This window comes from Chelonia mydas, chromosome 4, assembly GCF_015237465.2.
Source record: "Chelonia mydas isolate rCheMyd1 chromosome 4, rCheMyd1.pri.v2, whole genome shotgun sequence".
NCBI classification, from domain to species: domain Eukaryota; kingdom Metazoa; phylum Chordata; order Testudines; family Cheloniidae; genus Chelonia; species Chelonia mydas.
The window spans coordinates 41,771,090-41,787,347 of NC_057852.1; the positions used below are offsets into that span (position 1 = coordinate 41,771,090).

At 43.3% G+C, this 16,258-nt stretch overlaps 1 protein-coding gene across 10 annotated transcripts in view; it reads left to right on the forward strand.

The window, feature by feature from the left end:
• The window catches only part of ADAD1 (adenosine deaminase domain containing 1), a 30,500-nt gene extending 16,066 nt beyond the window's left edge, over positions 1–14,434 (forward strand). For all 10 annotated transcript variants that reach the window (XM_043545480.1, XM_043545485.1, XM_043545484.1 and 7 more), the window contains 3 exons: positions 211–448; positions 8,131–8,263; positions 11,863–14,434. In XM_043545480.1, the coding sequence (XP_043401415.1) occupies positions 211–448; positions 8,131–8,263; positions 11,863–11,976 (485 nt within the window). In that variant the 3' untranslated portion in view covers positions 11,977–14,434. The remainder of the gene's footprint in view (positions 1–210; positions 449–8,130; positions 8,264–11,862) is intronic.
• The last annotated feature ends 1,824 nt before the right edge of the window (positions 14,435–16,258 follow it).

Sequence of the window (16,258 nt, forward strand, 5' to 3'; positions counted from 1 at the left end):
TGATGCTGTTCTGCAGACTTATTAAAGCTGTTTGTAAAGCTGAACCTAACAGTTATGAGTAATAATTCAACCTGGAACAATTGAAGCTTCTGGATTCTGAGCTCCCTTGAAAATCTGATCACAATTTACCTGGATTCTGATATTTCTGCTTTCAGTGCTGTGCCTGTGTGTGGTGTTTTTTTTTTGTTGTTGTTTTTGTTTTGTTTTTAGGGGATGGAAACTGCAGTGATACAAGAGGACTAGAAATAGCTATAAAACAACGTGTTGATGATGCACTCACATCAAAGCTTCCCATGTTTTACCTGGTCAACAGACCTCATATTAGTTTGGTGACCGCTACACATCCAGTTCAGCTAGACTTGGAGCACAGATCTCTTAGTGTGAATTGGTCACAAGGGGATACTTCATTGGAAGTTGTGGATGGTTTAAATGGGAAAATCACTGAAAGGTTAGAATCTTTATACTATGTTCAGAATTAGTGGTGAGCCTGATTACTCTGTGTATGCTTGTGCCTGTCTAAGTAATTTTATAACTCTCAAACAGTTCTGGTTTGAGGCCACAGTATTATAGAGTAATTGACAAGTTCTCAACTGTGACAGTGAAGATAAGCCTGTAAACTCAAGTTAGAACACTCAAGTTCCTAACTCAGGTGAGTGACTACCCTGCAAAATGTTCAAGCAATAGTGATTTGATTAGCAGCAGAAATTGCTTGGATTAGCAACTGATCAGCTCCAGGGAGAGGAGCATTTGAACTTCAAACAACACACATGCCCCCATCTTGGCCAGCTAACTGGAGTTTAAAGCATCACTTATCTTGATCCAGAGAATTGTGTGGGCGCATGTGAGTTAAGTTAGTGGTCAGGGATACAACTCTAGTTTTACCTTGACCTAACACTAGTGAAGACAAACCCTTTTTGATGATGATGATATGCTTTCTATTCTGATAGTAAGTCAGGAGGATGTTAGGCAGCAGCTACTAAATGAGCAGGTTCAGATAACTTGCATCTAGGAGTTTTAAGAGCTGGCCTGGAGCTTGCTGGATTGTTAATGCTGACTTTTTTTTTTTTTGGAAATATTGCAACTTAGGGGAAATTCCAGAAGACTGGAGAAAGCTAATGTTGTACCAGTATTTAAAAAGAGTAAATGGGACAACCGGGATAATTATAGATTTGTCACCCTAACATTGATCCTGAGCAAAATAACAGAGCAGTTGATACAGGACTCTAATTACAGTAACGCCTCGCTTAATGTTGTAGTTACGTTCCTAAAAAATGCTACTTTAAGCGAAACGATGTTAAACAAATCCAATTTCCCTATAAGAATTAATGTAAATGGGGGCGTTAGGTTCCAGGGAAATTTTTTTCTCCAGACAAGAGACTACATTTTATATAGAGAGAGACTGTGGCAAATTGCTGGCACTACTATGATGGGTCTTGCACTTTCTCTTCTTGGGAGAGGGTTCAGAGCACTGTTTCTTGCCCCTGAACTGGGGTATTAGCTGCCTCACTAGTGTCCTAGAGGAGGGGAGTGGAGAGGGAGGGACCCGGGCCCACCCTCTACTCCGGGTCCCAGCCCAGGGGCCCTAGGGATAGTGGTGAACCATTTGAACTAGCGGTTCCTTCCTCTGGGCTGCTTCCCTCTCCTGCCCTTCAGCTTGTGGGGCTTCCTGCTCTCCCTCTGCACAAACCAGGTGTCCCTTTATCTAGGGTCTTGGTCGTCTTAGCCCACCGCAGCACTTCTCCAAACTCTCCTCTGCTTCCCTCCAAACTGCTCTCTGCTCCAACAACAATCCACTCTGCTTCAACTCCTCCCACTTGTCTGATTGATTAAAGCAGGGGGGTTTTATTAGGTGCTCTAATTGGCTTCAGATGCTTTAATTAATCTATAGCAAACTTTTTTCCCTCTACAGGGAATAAGGCTCTCTTCTAACACTCTCCTGCTGCCCTCTGGCCTTGCTGTATCACAAGACACACACATACAGTATAAGTTTTAAACAATTTAATACTGTACACAGCAGTGATGATTGTGAAGCTTGGTTGATGTGGTGAAGTCAGACAGTGGAAGAGGGTGGGATATTTCCCAGGTAATGCCTTACTGCTAAATGAGGAACTAGTACTCGGCTGAGCCTTCAAAGGTTAACACGTTATTAATGTAGCCTCACACTCTACAAGGCAGCATGAATGGAGGAACGGGAGACAGCATGGCAGAAAGAGACAGACACCGTGTGAGAGAGAGACGCGCATTATCCCTTTAAGTATGCTGACTCCACTCTAAGTACATTGCCTTTTTAAGTAGATCAGCAAGTAGAGCTTGGAGCTTGCTGGTAGCAGCTGCTTCCATCCTGAGCCCTGTCATGTCCCCCTGCTTCTCTGTGGAGATAAGGTACAGGAATGGGGCCGGGGGAAGGGAACACCCTGACATTAGCACCCTTCTTATCCCCCCTCCCCTTCACAGCAAGCAGGAGGCTCCTGGGAACAGCTCCAAGGCAGAGGGCAGGGTTAGCACACATCACTGGGGGGAGGGACAGTTGAACTGCAGGCAATTCATAGCCTGCTGGGTGGCTGCTGCACAGGGAACTTAGGGGAGCTGATAGGGGGGCTGCCTGTCCACCCTGGTTCCAAGCCCCCACCAGTTAGCGCCAATGGGCTTCTCTTTCTGCAAGCAGTGGACAAAGCAGGTGGCTGCCAAACAACTTATAAGGGAGCACTGCGCAACTTTAAACAAGCATGTTCTCCAATTGATCATCAATGTAACAGTGTTAACCGGGATGACTTTAAATGAGGAGTTACAGATATTACCCTCTAATTTTTGGTCATCTTGGTTTTATGAAAAATAGCTCCGGTTAAACTAACTTGCTCTTTTCTTTGGTGGAATTACTAGTTGGATCAATAAAGGCAATAGTGTTGAGGTAATACATGTAGACTTCTGTCAGGCACTTGACTTGGTATCTGCATGACTCTTTATTTAAGAAACTAGAGTGAAACAAAATCAATATGGCACAAACTAAATGGATTAAACATTGGCTAGTCTCAAAACATAATTGTGAATGGGGAATCATCAAGCAGGTTTCTACTGAGGTCCCACAGGGATCGGTTCTTGGTCCTATGTTTTTAACAGTTTTTCATTTGTGACCTAGACGAAAACATAAAATCATAACTGATCAAAGTTTGCAAATGACCCCAAAATTGGGGGAGTGGTAAATAATGAAGAGAACAAGTCATTGATAAAGAGCCATTTGGATCTCTTTGTAAACTGGGCGCAAGCAAAAAATATTCATCTTATTACTGCTAAATGGGAATGCAGACTATACTTACAGGATGAGGCACTCAATCCTACCCCATGTTCTTTTCAGAGTCACTGCTTCCAGGATAATCTGTTGAGCGTGATCTCCTATGATGCTATTGCGAGAAGGGCTAATGTGATCCTTGAATGCATAAACAGGGCTATATAAAGGAGGAGTAGGGAGTCTGTATTACTGGGCTGCAGAAGTGTCTCCCACAGTTCTGGACATCTGGCCTGCTCTCCTCTTTCTGCATCTCAGAGAAGTGGATCAGTGTTTTTGGCCCAGCGCAGTCTGGCCATGTACCCTCTGCTTCCACTTGCTGACAGATTCTCTGCGTTGGCAGCAACATACAGTGGCAGTTTCTTTTGCTCCTCCCTTCTTCCTTCTATTTTAACTTACTTGCTCAGTTTCTTGGGCAGTGGGCAGCACCATTCTCCCTTCTCTGCATTCTTCCTTCTCCATGGGTATATTAACCCCTTGGGGGTTAATGGTCCCTGAGCCTCTGCTGCAGTGCAGTGTCTCTGCTGAAGGTGAGCTGTTTGGCTCTGAAATCTAAGTAGGCTCCCCTAAGTAATCCTCAGAGTAAATTTCTCCACTCAAAATTGCTGCAATACCCCTTCATTCCTCCTTTTGAGGAAGTGATTAGGGATGAAAGGAACAAGGCTGATTAGGGCAAGCATGTTAACAAGAGCAACTTCTGTAACTTTCAAAAATCAAAGGGCTCTATTGCTGAGACACCAATGGGTGGGTGCCGCTGTAGCATCCCTTATTTGGGATGTGGTTATTCCCTTAGAAGGAGAGTGCTACACTAAAACTTAGGGATAGTGCAATGGAGGCCACTCTCAAAAGGGGCTTTGAAGTTTCTTTCACCACCCTTTGAGCATCCTTGGAGATTTTGCAGGAGCATCTCTTTCCTGGCTGGAAGATCTCAAAGCCTTTAAGGACTGGGATCACCCTGACTTTGGCTTCACTTTAAAGAGAGTCTCCCTAACAACAGTGTTCGTAGCTGATGCCTCAAAGAATGCAGTGAGGTTCTCAGCCCAAGCCATGGCTTCCATTTCATTAGCCGGGGCCACCTCCGGCTCTGACTCTGGAAGCTGGATACTCTAAGCAGGGCCAAGAAGTTTACAGGCTCCCTCTCTTTTTGGAGAAGCTGGATAAAGTGATGGCTGACAATTCAGCAAAATCGAAACAGTCTCCCTTTCCCACTCAGGAAAGAATATATATCAGCCTTCAGACAGTTTGCTTCTTGTCCTCAAAGGTACCAGTGTAGGGACAATAATTCCCCAATGGAGAACAGTGGAATCAACATCTGAGATAAATTCCAGAGGGACTTCACCATTCCCACCCTCACAATCCACTTTGACAAAGATTGCATATGCCTCCCTCCATTGCAGAAGCTACAAAGTAGGATATCCCGTTTCCTAGAGGAATGGTTTTAATCAACCACAGATAAGTGGGTCAGGGAAATAGTGATCTGGGGATACTTCCTCAAGCTCTGGTCTCCACCCCATCTCATCCAGTCACCCAGGTTCAACACCCCTGTAAAACAGTCTGGTACGCAAAGAAATATGTCATTGTCTGCATTTGGGAGTGAAAGTGTGTTCACTCAAAAGAGAGCTTCTCTAGGTTCTACTCCATCTTCATTGCACAGAAGTGCATGGAGGGTATCTGAGCCTTTTTTGACTTCAAAAGGCTCAACAAGTGGATGAAGAAAACAAAGGGTTCACATGGAAACTCTGGCCTTTACGGTATCATCCCTGTCTTGAGGTGGGAACACGGGACTTCTTGACTTCAGTAGATCCATGTCCCCATAAGACTGTGCCATCACAGGCTTCTGAGGTTTGCCTACAACAGGAAATATCAGTACTGAATACTCCCTTTTGGACTGTCCACAGCAAAGATGGTGGTGGTGATAAGAGCCATACTCAGATTGCGGGACTCGCGTGTTCCCCTTCCTGAATGACATCCTGATCAGAGCTCCATCACAGTCAACTGTGGAAATGGTCACATCTTGGACACTGAATTTTCTTCAGGCACAGGTCTTCATCAATGCCAAGGAAAGTCCTCTGGTTCCATCCAGGAATTTATTTTCTTGCTCCAGAACTTCAGGAGGCCTACCGTTCCACTATGCCTCCAACTATTAGCACTTCTGGTGTTGTGCATAGGGAATCGTTCCTTGGGAACAGTGACACCCCAGAAGCCTTCAAGCTTTCATACTCGGATTGTAGGACCACGCTCTGGAACACATGCAAGATCAAGTACAGGTTCCAACCAAAGTTCCCTGTAAGCTGCATGGCCGTGCAGCACCCTACTTAGCACCATGCAGGCCCTCAGGGAACCCTTCCTGGGACCTGCAACTGCTGGGGTAGGAACACCTTTACCTCAGCCCCAACTATGCCATGGCTGTGACATCCCTACCCCGGCCTGAACCCAGCGAGGGTGGCGCAGCTTGGACGCAGTGCCGGCCCAGCCCTCAATCCAGCCCCGGTGCCCCTTCCTGAACCCAGCCCGGGGGAGTGGCGCTCTCTCCCCCAGGTGCTGCTGCAGGGATAGCGAGCTGAGGGGTGTTCTCTCTCTCTCTCTCTCTCTCTCTTTCTCTTTCTCTTTCTCTCTCTCTCTCCACCTTAGCCCTGACGCATCATCCTGCACCCCAAACCCCTCATTCCTGGCCCCACCCCAGAGGCTGCACCCCCAGACAGAGCTCTTCCCCTCATTCCTGGCCCCACCCCAGAGGCTGCACCCCCAGACAGAGCCCTTCCCCTCATCCTCGGCCCCACCCCAGAGCCCACACTCCCAGCTGGAGTCCTCACACCCCTGCACCGCAACCCTCTGCCCAGCCCTGAGTCCCCTCCCGTACTCCAAACCTCTCAGCCCCACCCCCACCACATGCATTTGTTATGTGCACTGATATGAAGGTGATGTGTGTCACTTCACCTCCATATTGGTGCACATAACAAAATTATTCCGCACATAGGTGGGAAAAATTAGAGGGAACACTGGTTCCGACAGAGGTGTTCAACTCCTTACAGTTGTGATCAGCCTATGATAATGTCTGTAAAGCTGTTCCCATCTGCTTTCCAGACCTTTGCAACCAATGTAAGCATGGAGGGCTGGAGAGCTCACTTTGGAGACGCAAACATCCAGGGCCTCTTGAGCAGGGAGGAAAAGCCTCACAGCATAAACCTCGTAGATCTGAGAGTGGTCAAGCTAGCTCTGCAAAGATTCCAGCCCACCTTAGGGAGCAACCACGTGCTAGTTCAATCAGACAGTATGACTGAACACACACACGTAAACCAAGAGTGGACTAGGAGTCTGATACTATATATGGAAGCAATGAAAATAATGAAGTAGGCAGAACAGTTCCTCCTTTCCACATAAAAGGGGACCTGAACCAAAAGGAAGACAGAGACAGCAACTCCAAGTGTTGCCTTATTCAGGAGGTTTTCAGTCTCATTGTTCAGCCTCTCTTCATCCAATCCCTTCACAAATCACACAAATGCAAAGAGACAAAATTACTTCATAAGGGAGGCAGAGCCCAGAACTATGGGAGTAGATGCCGTATTGCCACAAGGCCTATTTTACAAGTTTCCACTCTTCGTTACTGAGGAAGGTGGTCCAGAAAATAAAATGAGAACGGATGATGGTAATATTGGTAGCTCATGGACCGAGGAGACCTTGGTTCTCAAACCTGATAAAACTGCAACTGGAGCCTCCGGTAGTTTGTACTTTTGTGACCAATCATGAAAAGGTACGCCTCTGCTGCTTCTCGGATTGGCTCAAAACAAGCTGTTTGCTAGCCAGAGGCACTTTGGGCAGGCATGAGATGATTTCTCTCCAAATAAAGAACTCCCTAGCCTGGGGACCACTCAACGTCTGTGCAGGCATTCCTTTCTCTCACCCAGTCCCATCAGTAACTGTGACATCAGATGCATCACTCTTGGGATGGGGAGCTCACTTCAGTGCCCTCACGACTCATGGCAGATGGACATCACCTGAAGAAGCCAGTTTCCACAACAATCTTAACAAAGTTAAGGGGTGCTTTTGATTAAAGTATCAGTTGTGTGCAAACCTGCTTGGGAACAAAAATTTGATGATGGGCTCTTCAGTATAAAAGACAAAAGGTATAACAAGATCCAGTGGCTGGAAGTTGAAGCTATGCTAATTGAAACTGGAAACAGGACACAATTTATAACATGAAGGGTAGTTAATCATTGGGACAACTTACCAAGGGTTGTGGTCGATTCTCCATCACTGAAATGTTTACGTTGTGTGGATGTTGTTCTAAAAAATATACTCTAGTCTAGTTCAAACATGAATTAATTCACGGAAGTCCTATAGCCTATGTTATACTGGAGTTAAGACTAGATTAGATGATCATAGTGGTCCCTTCTTGCTTTAGAATCTATTAGTCTACACTAACCGCATCCTTCCTACAATTGGGCGCAGTTTAAGAAGCAAGATTGTCAGTGAAGCACCAAAATATGAAATTAAGTAATCCTCCTTTATTGAAATTAAGATGCTCTTTTCTCCCCTTTATTTCCCATCAGCAATACAACCTTGAAGAGATTGAGTATACGCAATAGTTTGACTAAAACCAGTAGTATCTCTGATCTGGTAGATTACAGGATTGAAAAGATTTGGCCAACCTTCCAGTAGCTGTAATTATGGAGGTTTATACTTTTTGATTCCTTTGTTCATTTCTCCTCTAAGTGGAGAACATATCACCTACATAATTTGAAACAGATAATCTTTATTTCAAATGTGGTAGCTGGAGCAAATAGAAACTGGATTGAATAAAAGATTTCTTAATTTGACTCATTGCTTTTTTCCCCCCTCAATTCTAGTTCGCCATTCAAAAGTGGCACTTCAATGGCAAGCCGTCTTTGCAAGGCTGCAATGTTAAATCGTTTCAAACTGGTCTCTAAGGAAGCGAAAAGAAGTGATTTGCTTGAAGCTAGTACATATCATGAAGCAAAGGTAAGACTAGTTAAAGAAAAAACAGTAAATGACATTTTAGTGGTCACTTTCAAGGTGCAGATAGGTGACAAGGAAAGATTTCTAGTATGTTGGAGATGTTATGTGAATGGTTGAGCATTTCTTACAGCAGTAATGACCTTTGTCTCAAAGGCTTGCAAATTGGTTATTTGCAAGTGAAGTTGTGACGGGGCCACTCACCTCTCGTAAGTGTCTCCTATCAGTTGTGTGAAAACCTGCACACTCACTCTCTGCTCCTGGTGCCCCGTGCCAGCTGTTAACCTCGTCAGATGGGTCTTCAGTGGCCCAGCCCTCCGGTCAAGTCACACACACAGTCAACATGCATGAAGAATCCCTTCTGGGGTAATAAAGGTCCAACAGGGCCAGTCACTGTGCCCTTGTCGTTACCTGCAGTCCTGTCTCTGGGCTCAGATCTCACCCCTTCTGGGCTAGCTTTATCTGTCCCTGCCTTGTTATCGAGACATTTTGTCTTTAGCCTTTCTGTGGTTTCCCAGCTCTCAACCAATCCAAGTCACTTCTTAACTTGAGTCCCCTTTCGGGATAGCAAAGGTTCAACGAATGGTTGCCCCTCTTCATGGTCTTCAGCCCCATCCATAGGCCTGTTTATAATTCCCAGCCCCTTTCTTGGGTTTTCTAATCCAGAGTCTTATCTCCTACCTGGACACAGCTCCAGTGGCTGGTGGGGGGAACTGGACCTGCTAATTACTCTGGATCCCTACCCAGGAACCCTATAGACAGCAGCCATGTACTGCTTCCTTTACTTGGTTGCTGCTGCTGTTCCTTGGCTGCTTCCCACTCAGTCCCATCACATTCACCCATTACCGTAGGATACAGTCCTTGGGTTCTATTTGTCTTGTTCCCTGTATGCGCAGGGTCTCCCCCAGGCCTCCTTGCCCGGAGAATCTTTCTGTCTTATCTCTTCTGGTCCCAGCCAGGAACTGATCTGCTCAGGCCGTGCAGCATCTTTTAACTAAGCCTGCTATTTTCTGATTTGGCTGCTTCCCTGCAGCCTTTCTAGACAGGGCTGCAGGATCCACCTTTATTGACTAACCTAATTGCCTGTCTAACCTAATTACCTTCTGTGAGGAGATAACTGGCTCTGTGGATGAGGGGAAAGCAGTGGATGTGTTATTCCTTGACTTTAGCAAAGCTTTTGATATGATCTCCCACAGTATTCTTGCCAGCAAGTTAAAGAGGTATGGATTGGATGTATGGACTATAAGATGGGTAGAAAGCTGCCTAGATTATCGGGCTCAACGGGTAGTGATCAATGGCTCCATGTCTAGCTGGCAGCCAGTATCAAGCGGAGTGCCCCAAGAATCGGTCCTGAGGCCAGTTTTGTTCAATATCTTCATTAATGATCTGAAGGATGGCGTGGATTGCACCCTTAGCAAGTTTGCAGATGACACTAAACTGGGAGGAGTGGTAGATACGCTGGAGGGTAGGGATAGGATACAGAGGGCCCTAGACAAATTAGAGGATTGGGCCAAAAGAAATCTGATGAGGGTTCAACAAGGACAAGTGCAGAGTCCTGCACTTAGGACGGAAGAATCCAATGCACTGCTACAAACTAGGGACCGAGCAGCTAGGCAGCAGTTCTGCAGAAAAAGACCTAGGGGTTACAGTGAACAAGAAGCTGGATATGAGTCAACAGTGTGCCCTTGTTGCCAAGAAGGCTAACAGCATTTTGGGCTGTATAAGTAGGAGCATTGCCAGCAGATCGAGGGACATGATCATTCCCCTCTATTCGGCATTGGCATGGCCTCATCTGGAGTACTGTGTCCAGTTTTGGGCCCCACACTACAAGAAGAATATGGAAAAATTGGAGAGAGCACCCAGTGGAGGGCAACAAAAATGATCAGGGGGCTGGAGCACATGACTTATGAGGAGAGGCTGAGGGAACTGGGATTATTTAGTCTGCGAAATAGAAGAATGAGGACGGATTTGACAGCTGCTTTCAGCCACCTGAAAGGAAGTTCCAAAGAGGATGGATCTAGACTGTTCTCAGTGGTAGCAGATGACAGAACAAGGAGTAATGGTCTCAAGTTGCAGTGGGGGAGATTTAGGTTGACTATTAGGAAAAACTTTTTCAGTAGGAGGGTGGTGAAGCACTGGAATGCGTTACCTAGGGAGGAGGTGGAATCTTCTTCCTTAGAGGTTTTTAAGGTCAGGCTTGACAAAGCCCTGGCTGGGATGATTTGGTTAGGGATTCGTCCTGCTTTGGGCAGGGGGTTGGACTAGATGAGCTCCTGAGGTCCCTTCCAACCCTGATATTCTATGATTAATTTTGCTTCTTTTCTGGGGCTGGGTGTGGTAGGACCACGAGGCCTCCAGTTGGGGGCCTCAGAGGGCCCAATACATCCCATAACAGAAATCCATGAACTATTAGTTATACTGAAATTCTGCAGGACTTAACCTTGATAGTTGTTGTAAAGTTAATGTTAGAAAGTCATACAAAACTGTTCCTTAAGGTTACAAATTGAGAAGTATCTTCTGTTGGGTTGAAACTTTCACATTTGATCTCCATCCACAAATGGCTGCCAACCATTTCCTCACAACGGCTAGCTTGATATTGACATTGGAAAGTTCTGCAGGCTTTTGTTCCACTCTTAGCACTAGAGAGATGCTTACTTTGCGTAAGTATAGGCACTGTTCTCCCAGGGAATACACTGGTGGGAAAGGGATATCAACAGAAGTGGGGGAGAAGGTGATAATTCAACATCAGAATTTGGGACTGAGCATGATCTTATGTTTTTGGGCTGAGAACACTGAGGGAGCACTAACTGAAGAAAGAATGCTGTTCTTACTAGCTGTATTATCTTGGAACTGTGATGCTATGGTAACTCTCTTCATCTCTTCTCCCCTCCCCCCCCCCCATGCAATAAATAGACTACTCGTAATGAGGACCATATTGAGATTAAATTCCTATCCTGCTGTAAAGTTGCTGGGGAAAGCTTGCTCGTTCATAGACGTGCTGAGAAGCAGAATATCTAGTCTCATTTCAGATGGTTAGGTTTATGCCCTCCCAGGCATTCAACCATTTTTGTACCTTAGCCCTTCCTATTTTTTTCCTGAGACGAGATACGTATTTTCTCTTTTTTCCATGAAGCTGCACATAGAATTTGCTCTTCTAACAGATGTTATGATGACTTTTGTCAGCATTGGCTACACTTTATTTCTATAAGAATTGTTAAATTAGATATCCTGCTAAACCTTTTCAATGGTTTCAAAGCTACCGTTGTAAATTTACCTGGTTTTAGATTCATGCAATACATAGCTAAATACTAGCATGGCGTAGAGAATGAGTAGTTAAACTGATGTTGAGAAACATGAGATTAATTTTACCAAAAAACAATTTTCCTTTTCCAGTACGTAAAAGCATATCATTTCTTACTGGTCAAATCCTGTTTTTCCCTTTGCCCGATCTGCTGCATTTCTTGTTTCGCATTCAATGAACAGTGGCATCTCAGGCATGTTTCAAAATCATGTTTTGCTATGGAATATCCTAGAGGCACAATATATTAAAAAGGGCAAATCTTGTGGCCATCTGTAACAATTTTTTAACTTTTGTTTCTCTTTAGATTAAGTCAGCACCCTACCAGGAAGCTAAACATTTGCTGAAAAGCTACTTTCAGCAGCATGGCTACGGATCATGGATTGTGAAGTCTCCACATATTGAACAGTTCACCATGTAACTACGAAGATGATATATTGGTTTTTATGACCTATTTAAATAAAAAAGTTAATTCTGCGAGTAAAATATTCGGATATTGTTAGTCTTAATCTTCAAATCAGTGCCATTTACAGGAATAACAAGTGAATGGCTCAAAGACTTTTATTGTCAATTTAAACACAAATAGTAGACTACCTCTTGTAACAAATAAGTCTTACTCAAGATACCAGTGATTGTCTAAGATAATCTCACAAAGCTGCTATTAAAGAGTCTTATCTGTATTCTTTTGTGGTGTTCTCTAAAGACCCTGATTTTTTTTCTGTCAAGTTTGCAATGTCACAGATTATACATTGACTTTCCTGCTTCTCACAGATGTTTCTTCAGTGAAATTTCTGTGAAATTTGGCTTTCTTCAGAGGATGCTATTAATGTTCTTTATTATTTAGTTGTAAGAGCGAAACAAGTTTTGATCTCCGAAATCAATCTCACTAATTCAGTGAAAAGTGACGGTTGCTAATACTGGCTCTGTGCATCTTTTTTTTTTTTTTTTGAGTTAATTTAAACCAGTCTTCTTTGGAATGCCTTAATTTAGGATTAGCCAATGGAACACTGTATTATACAAGTCAGTGCAGGAGGATAATAAAAGCTTACTGAATATTTAGAGGTAAAACTTCAGTATTGTTAATATCAAACTTTTACTTCTCAGAAATGATACTTTTGGTGTTTATCAATGTTGAGCATTTTAGCTTCCTAACTTTCAGTGAGTTTAGTAATAGTGGAGAAGTGCGTGATTGATAGCGTTGGACAATGAAGTCTTTAGCCACTGTAAGTGTTGCATAAGTAATGGTGAAAGTTTCCCTATATTGCATTGATGATGAGCTTTGCTCCTGAGATGGGAAATAGGCCTGGTACTTTCCTCTCATTTAGCTCTCTGAAGCCCACAATGGGCTTTACTAGCTTGGCTGAATCTTTTGAGGACTAGGGTTACAACTCTCTTCGATCTTTTTCCTGTACCCAAGATGTGTTTAAAAGTTCTGAATTAGCTTCCTTCAGAGTCAGTGTTCAGTTTCTTGGTGAAGTACGTGTGAGTGAATGAGATAATTTAATGGGTTAAAGAGTTGTTTCCTGTTCTAACATTTTATTGACAAATTATCAAACAGAGGAGATCCCTACAGTTTTCATTTATCTAGGTTAATATTAGAGTAGCTCCATTAAGTAGCCCCATGGTTGTTTTAAGCAGTACTGCAATTCAAGCTATCTTGTCTTATAAAAATGCTGTGCCACACTAAGTAGCTGCAAAATTTTATAGTTGACTCAGCAGCTGTTTTTCTCTTTCTGATCAGTGTGTCCCAGAACAGATCAAAATCTGTCTTTATTCCCTCAAAAAAGCCACAGAGGTCCCAGACCATGTGTTATGTTGTCTTCTGAAAGCAGATCAAAATAGTAAAACTGCTGTGCATCCAGTGTACATAAATCACATTTGTTTTTACACCAAAATCTCATTTAAGCTGTTACTGTCTTTAAGTATTCCTTCCCTATCGCACTAATTTTTTCAATTCTTCATATTATATCATCATATAATCTTTCATATCAACAATGTCTTGACAGTTACTAGGTGTTCTGTTCCAGACCAGCAGTAAACATTTCCCTCATTTATTAAAGAGCTTGTTAAATGGAAACCCATAGAGATAAGACTGGGCATATTTTAGAATCACATTAGCTCAAACTTTGTATATTCAGAAACAGTTACAGTATTTTTATTATCTTTCCATCATTGGCCTCATTAGAAATTTCAAGGTCGCAAATGGTATTGCGGTATTCTGACATAGGCCTCTCTACTAGTAATTAGCGTGTTTCCTCCAACTCATTTCTGTAGGCTACTAACAGATGTCAGTGACTTTAGGTCCCTGGTACCATTGTGGGGTATAGTCAAAATAGTGACAAAAGGGTGAAAAATGCTGGGCTCCATTATAAGTCTATTAAGCAGATTCATTCCCTAGATGTAAAGCATTAGCTGCAAAACTGTTGGCCAAAATGGGTGTATTTTCCTTAAGTTACAGTAGTAATACTGATTTATTTTCAAGAAAGAAAATTTAAAAGGGTGTTAGTTAAATACCTGCTCTTGTTTTATGTTTTTATAGAATGTTACTATACTTTAAAAAATAACAATCAGTTTAATTTTGCTGTTTGACTTTGTGTTTCACTCAAAATGCTGAAAGCTGGACTTATGTTTAGTCAGTTTCATTTTGTACTCCGAGCGCAGTGCTGTAAAGTGGGTTTGAGCTTGTTAGAGGAGGAGGGGTATACTAAAACAAAAGCCTGTTTTCCATTTTTGTGTGTGTTTATATCAATAACTGCTTGTATGTGGTTGAGTAAAATGAACAGTAGGGCCTTCAATAAAACCAAGAGTTCTATCAGATGTGGGTTTTTTATTTTCTTGATGTAGGGAAGATGGTTTTAAATAAAAGCTTTTTCTCAGAAGTGAAATGTCAATGAATTAACACTTCCTGTCCTTACTGAATTGTTGAAAGTGGTACTACTCTACCAGCACTTCTCATTAATTTTATTTTTAATTTTTTTCATTTCCCTGATTTGTCATAAAAAAAATTTTTCATTTCCCTGATTTTTCTTTTTTTTCTAATACACAGCTTCCCTTTTGATGTAAGGGGTAATGCTTCTCACTTTTGGAACTTGGAAGCTCTCCAATGTTGTTGATGGGCACTTTAAGACCAAGCAATACCCTTCCCCTCAGGTCACCAGATATTCTGCCTCTGGCAGCAGAGTAACTTGGCAGTTCAGTTTCTCTCCACCACTGTCATAAATATAAAGAAGGGTAAACCCCTTTAAAATCCCTCCTGGCCAGAGGAAAAATCCTCTCACCTGTAAAGGGTTAAGAAGCTAAAGGTAACCTCGCTGGCACCTGACCAAAATGACCAATGAGGAGACAAGATACTTTCAAAAGCTGGGAAGAGGGAGAGAAACAAAGGGTCTGTGGCTGTCTGTATGCTGCTTTTGCCGGGGATAGAACAGGAATGGCGTCTTAGAACTTTTAGTAAGTAATCTAGCTAGGTATGTGTTAGATTATGATTTCTTTAAATGGCTGAGAAAGGAACTGTGCTGAATAGAATGACTATTCCTGTCTGTGTGTCTTTTTGTAACTTAAGGTTTTGCCTAGAGGGATTCTCTGTTTTGAATCTAATTACCCTGTAAGGTATCTACCATCCTGATTTTACAAAGGGGATTTCTTTACTTCTATTAAGTCTTCTTGTAAGAAAACGGAATGCTTTTTCATTGTTCTCAGATCCAAGGGTTTGGGTCTGTGGTCACCTATGCAAATTGGTGAGGATTTTTACCAAACCTTTCCCAGGAAGTGGGGTGCAAGGGTTGGGAGGATTTTGGAGGGAAAGATGTGTCCAAACTACGTTTCCCAGTAAACCCAGTTAGAGTTTGGTGGTGGCAGTGGAGATCCAGGGACAAAGGATAAAATTAATTTGTACCTTGGGGAAGTTTTAACCTAAGCTGGTGAAAGTAAGCTAGGAGGTTTTCATGCAGGTCCCCACATCTGTACCCTAGAGTTCAGAGTGGGGGAGGAACCTTGACAAGTTCAGTTTCTCTCCACCACTTTGTTTATAATGTCACTTCATGAAAATTAATAAAAAGTAGACACTTCATTTCAGCTTATAGCTTCTCTCTCTCTCTCTCTCTCTCTCTCTCTCTCTCTCACACTGAGGAATCCCCACAACACTGAGACTTTAACCCTGCGGTACTGTATCTCTCTAGCAGGCTCCCTCTGCCTCCGCTAGGGTATCAGAGAAGCACTGCAAGCAGCAAGCTACATATAAGCAGTGCAGTATTTATAAAATTTAGCTTCCCCAGAGTCTGAGATGTGGCTATGCTGTGCTGTGCGCCAACCCTAGCATTGCCAGGTCATGGGGTTCTGAGTTGGACCAGCATGTTGGGGTCTCGCCTCCCCCCGCCACATGAAGCTACCACTCCCCCATTAGAAGGCTCAAGCAGGAGCAGGAGAATTCCAAAGGAGAAAAGAACACCTTAAAACGCTGTAAGGGGTGTGGCTTGCAAATTCGAGAGACTCTGGGTCCTAAAAAGACAGTCTCCCCAATTCAGAAAAAAAGTAAATCATTTTTAAGGAACAAGTGGTATAAAAATCGGGTTTGTACCATCAGAATGGGAAGGCAAAGGAGAAAAATATGTTTGTGGAGGCTGTTCTTATGTAAAGACATTACGGATTTAAGCTCCCAGGTACCACTTTGAGTTGGTGTGTCCTGGTCTGTGGGGAGCTGGCTT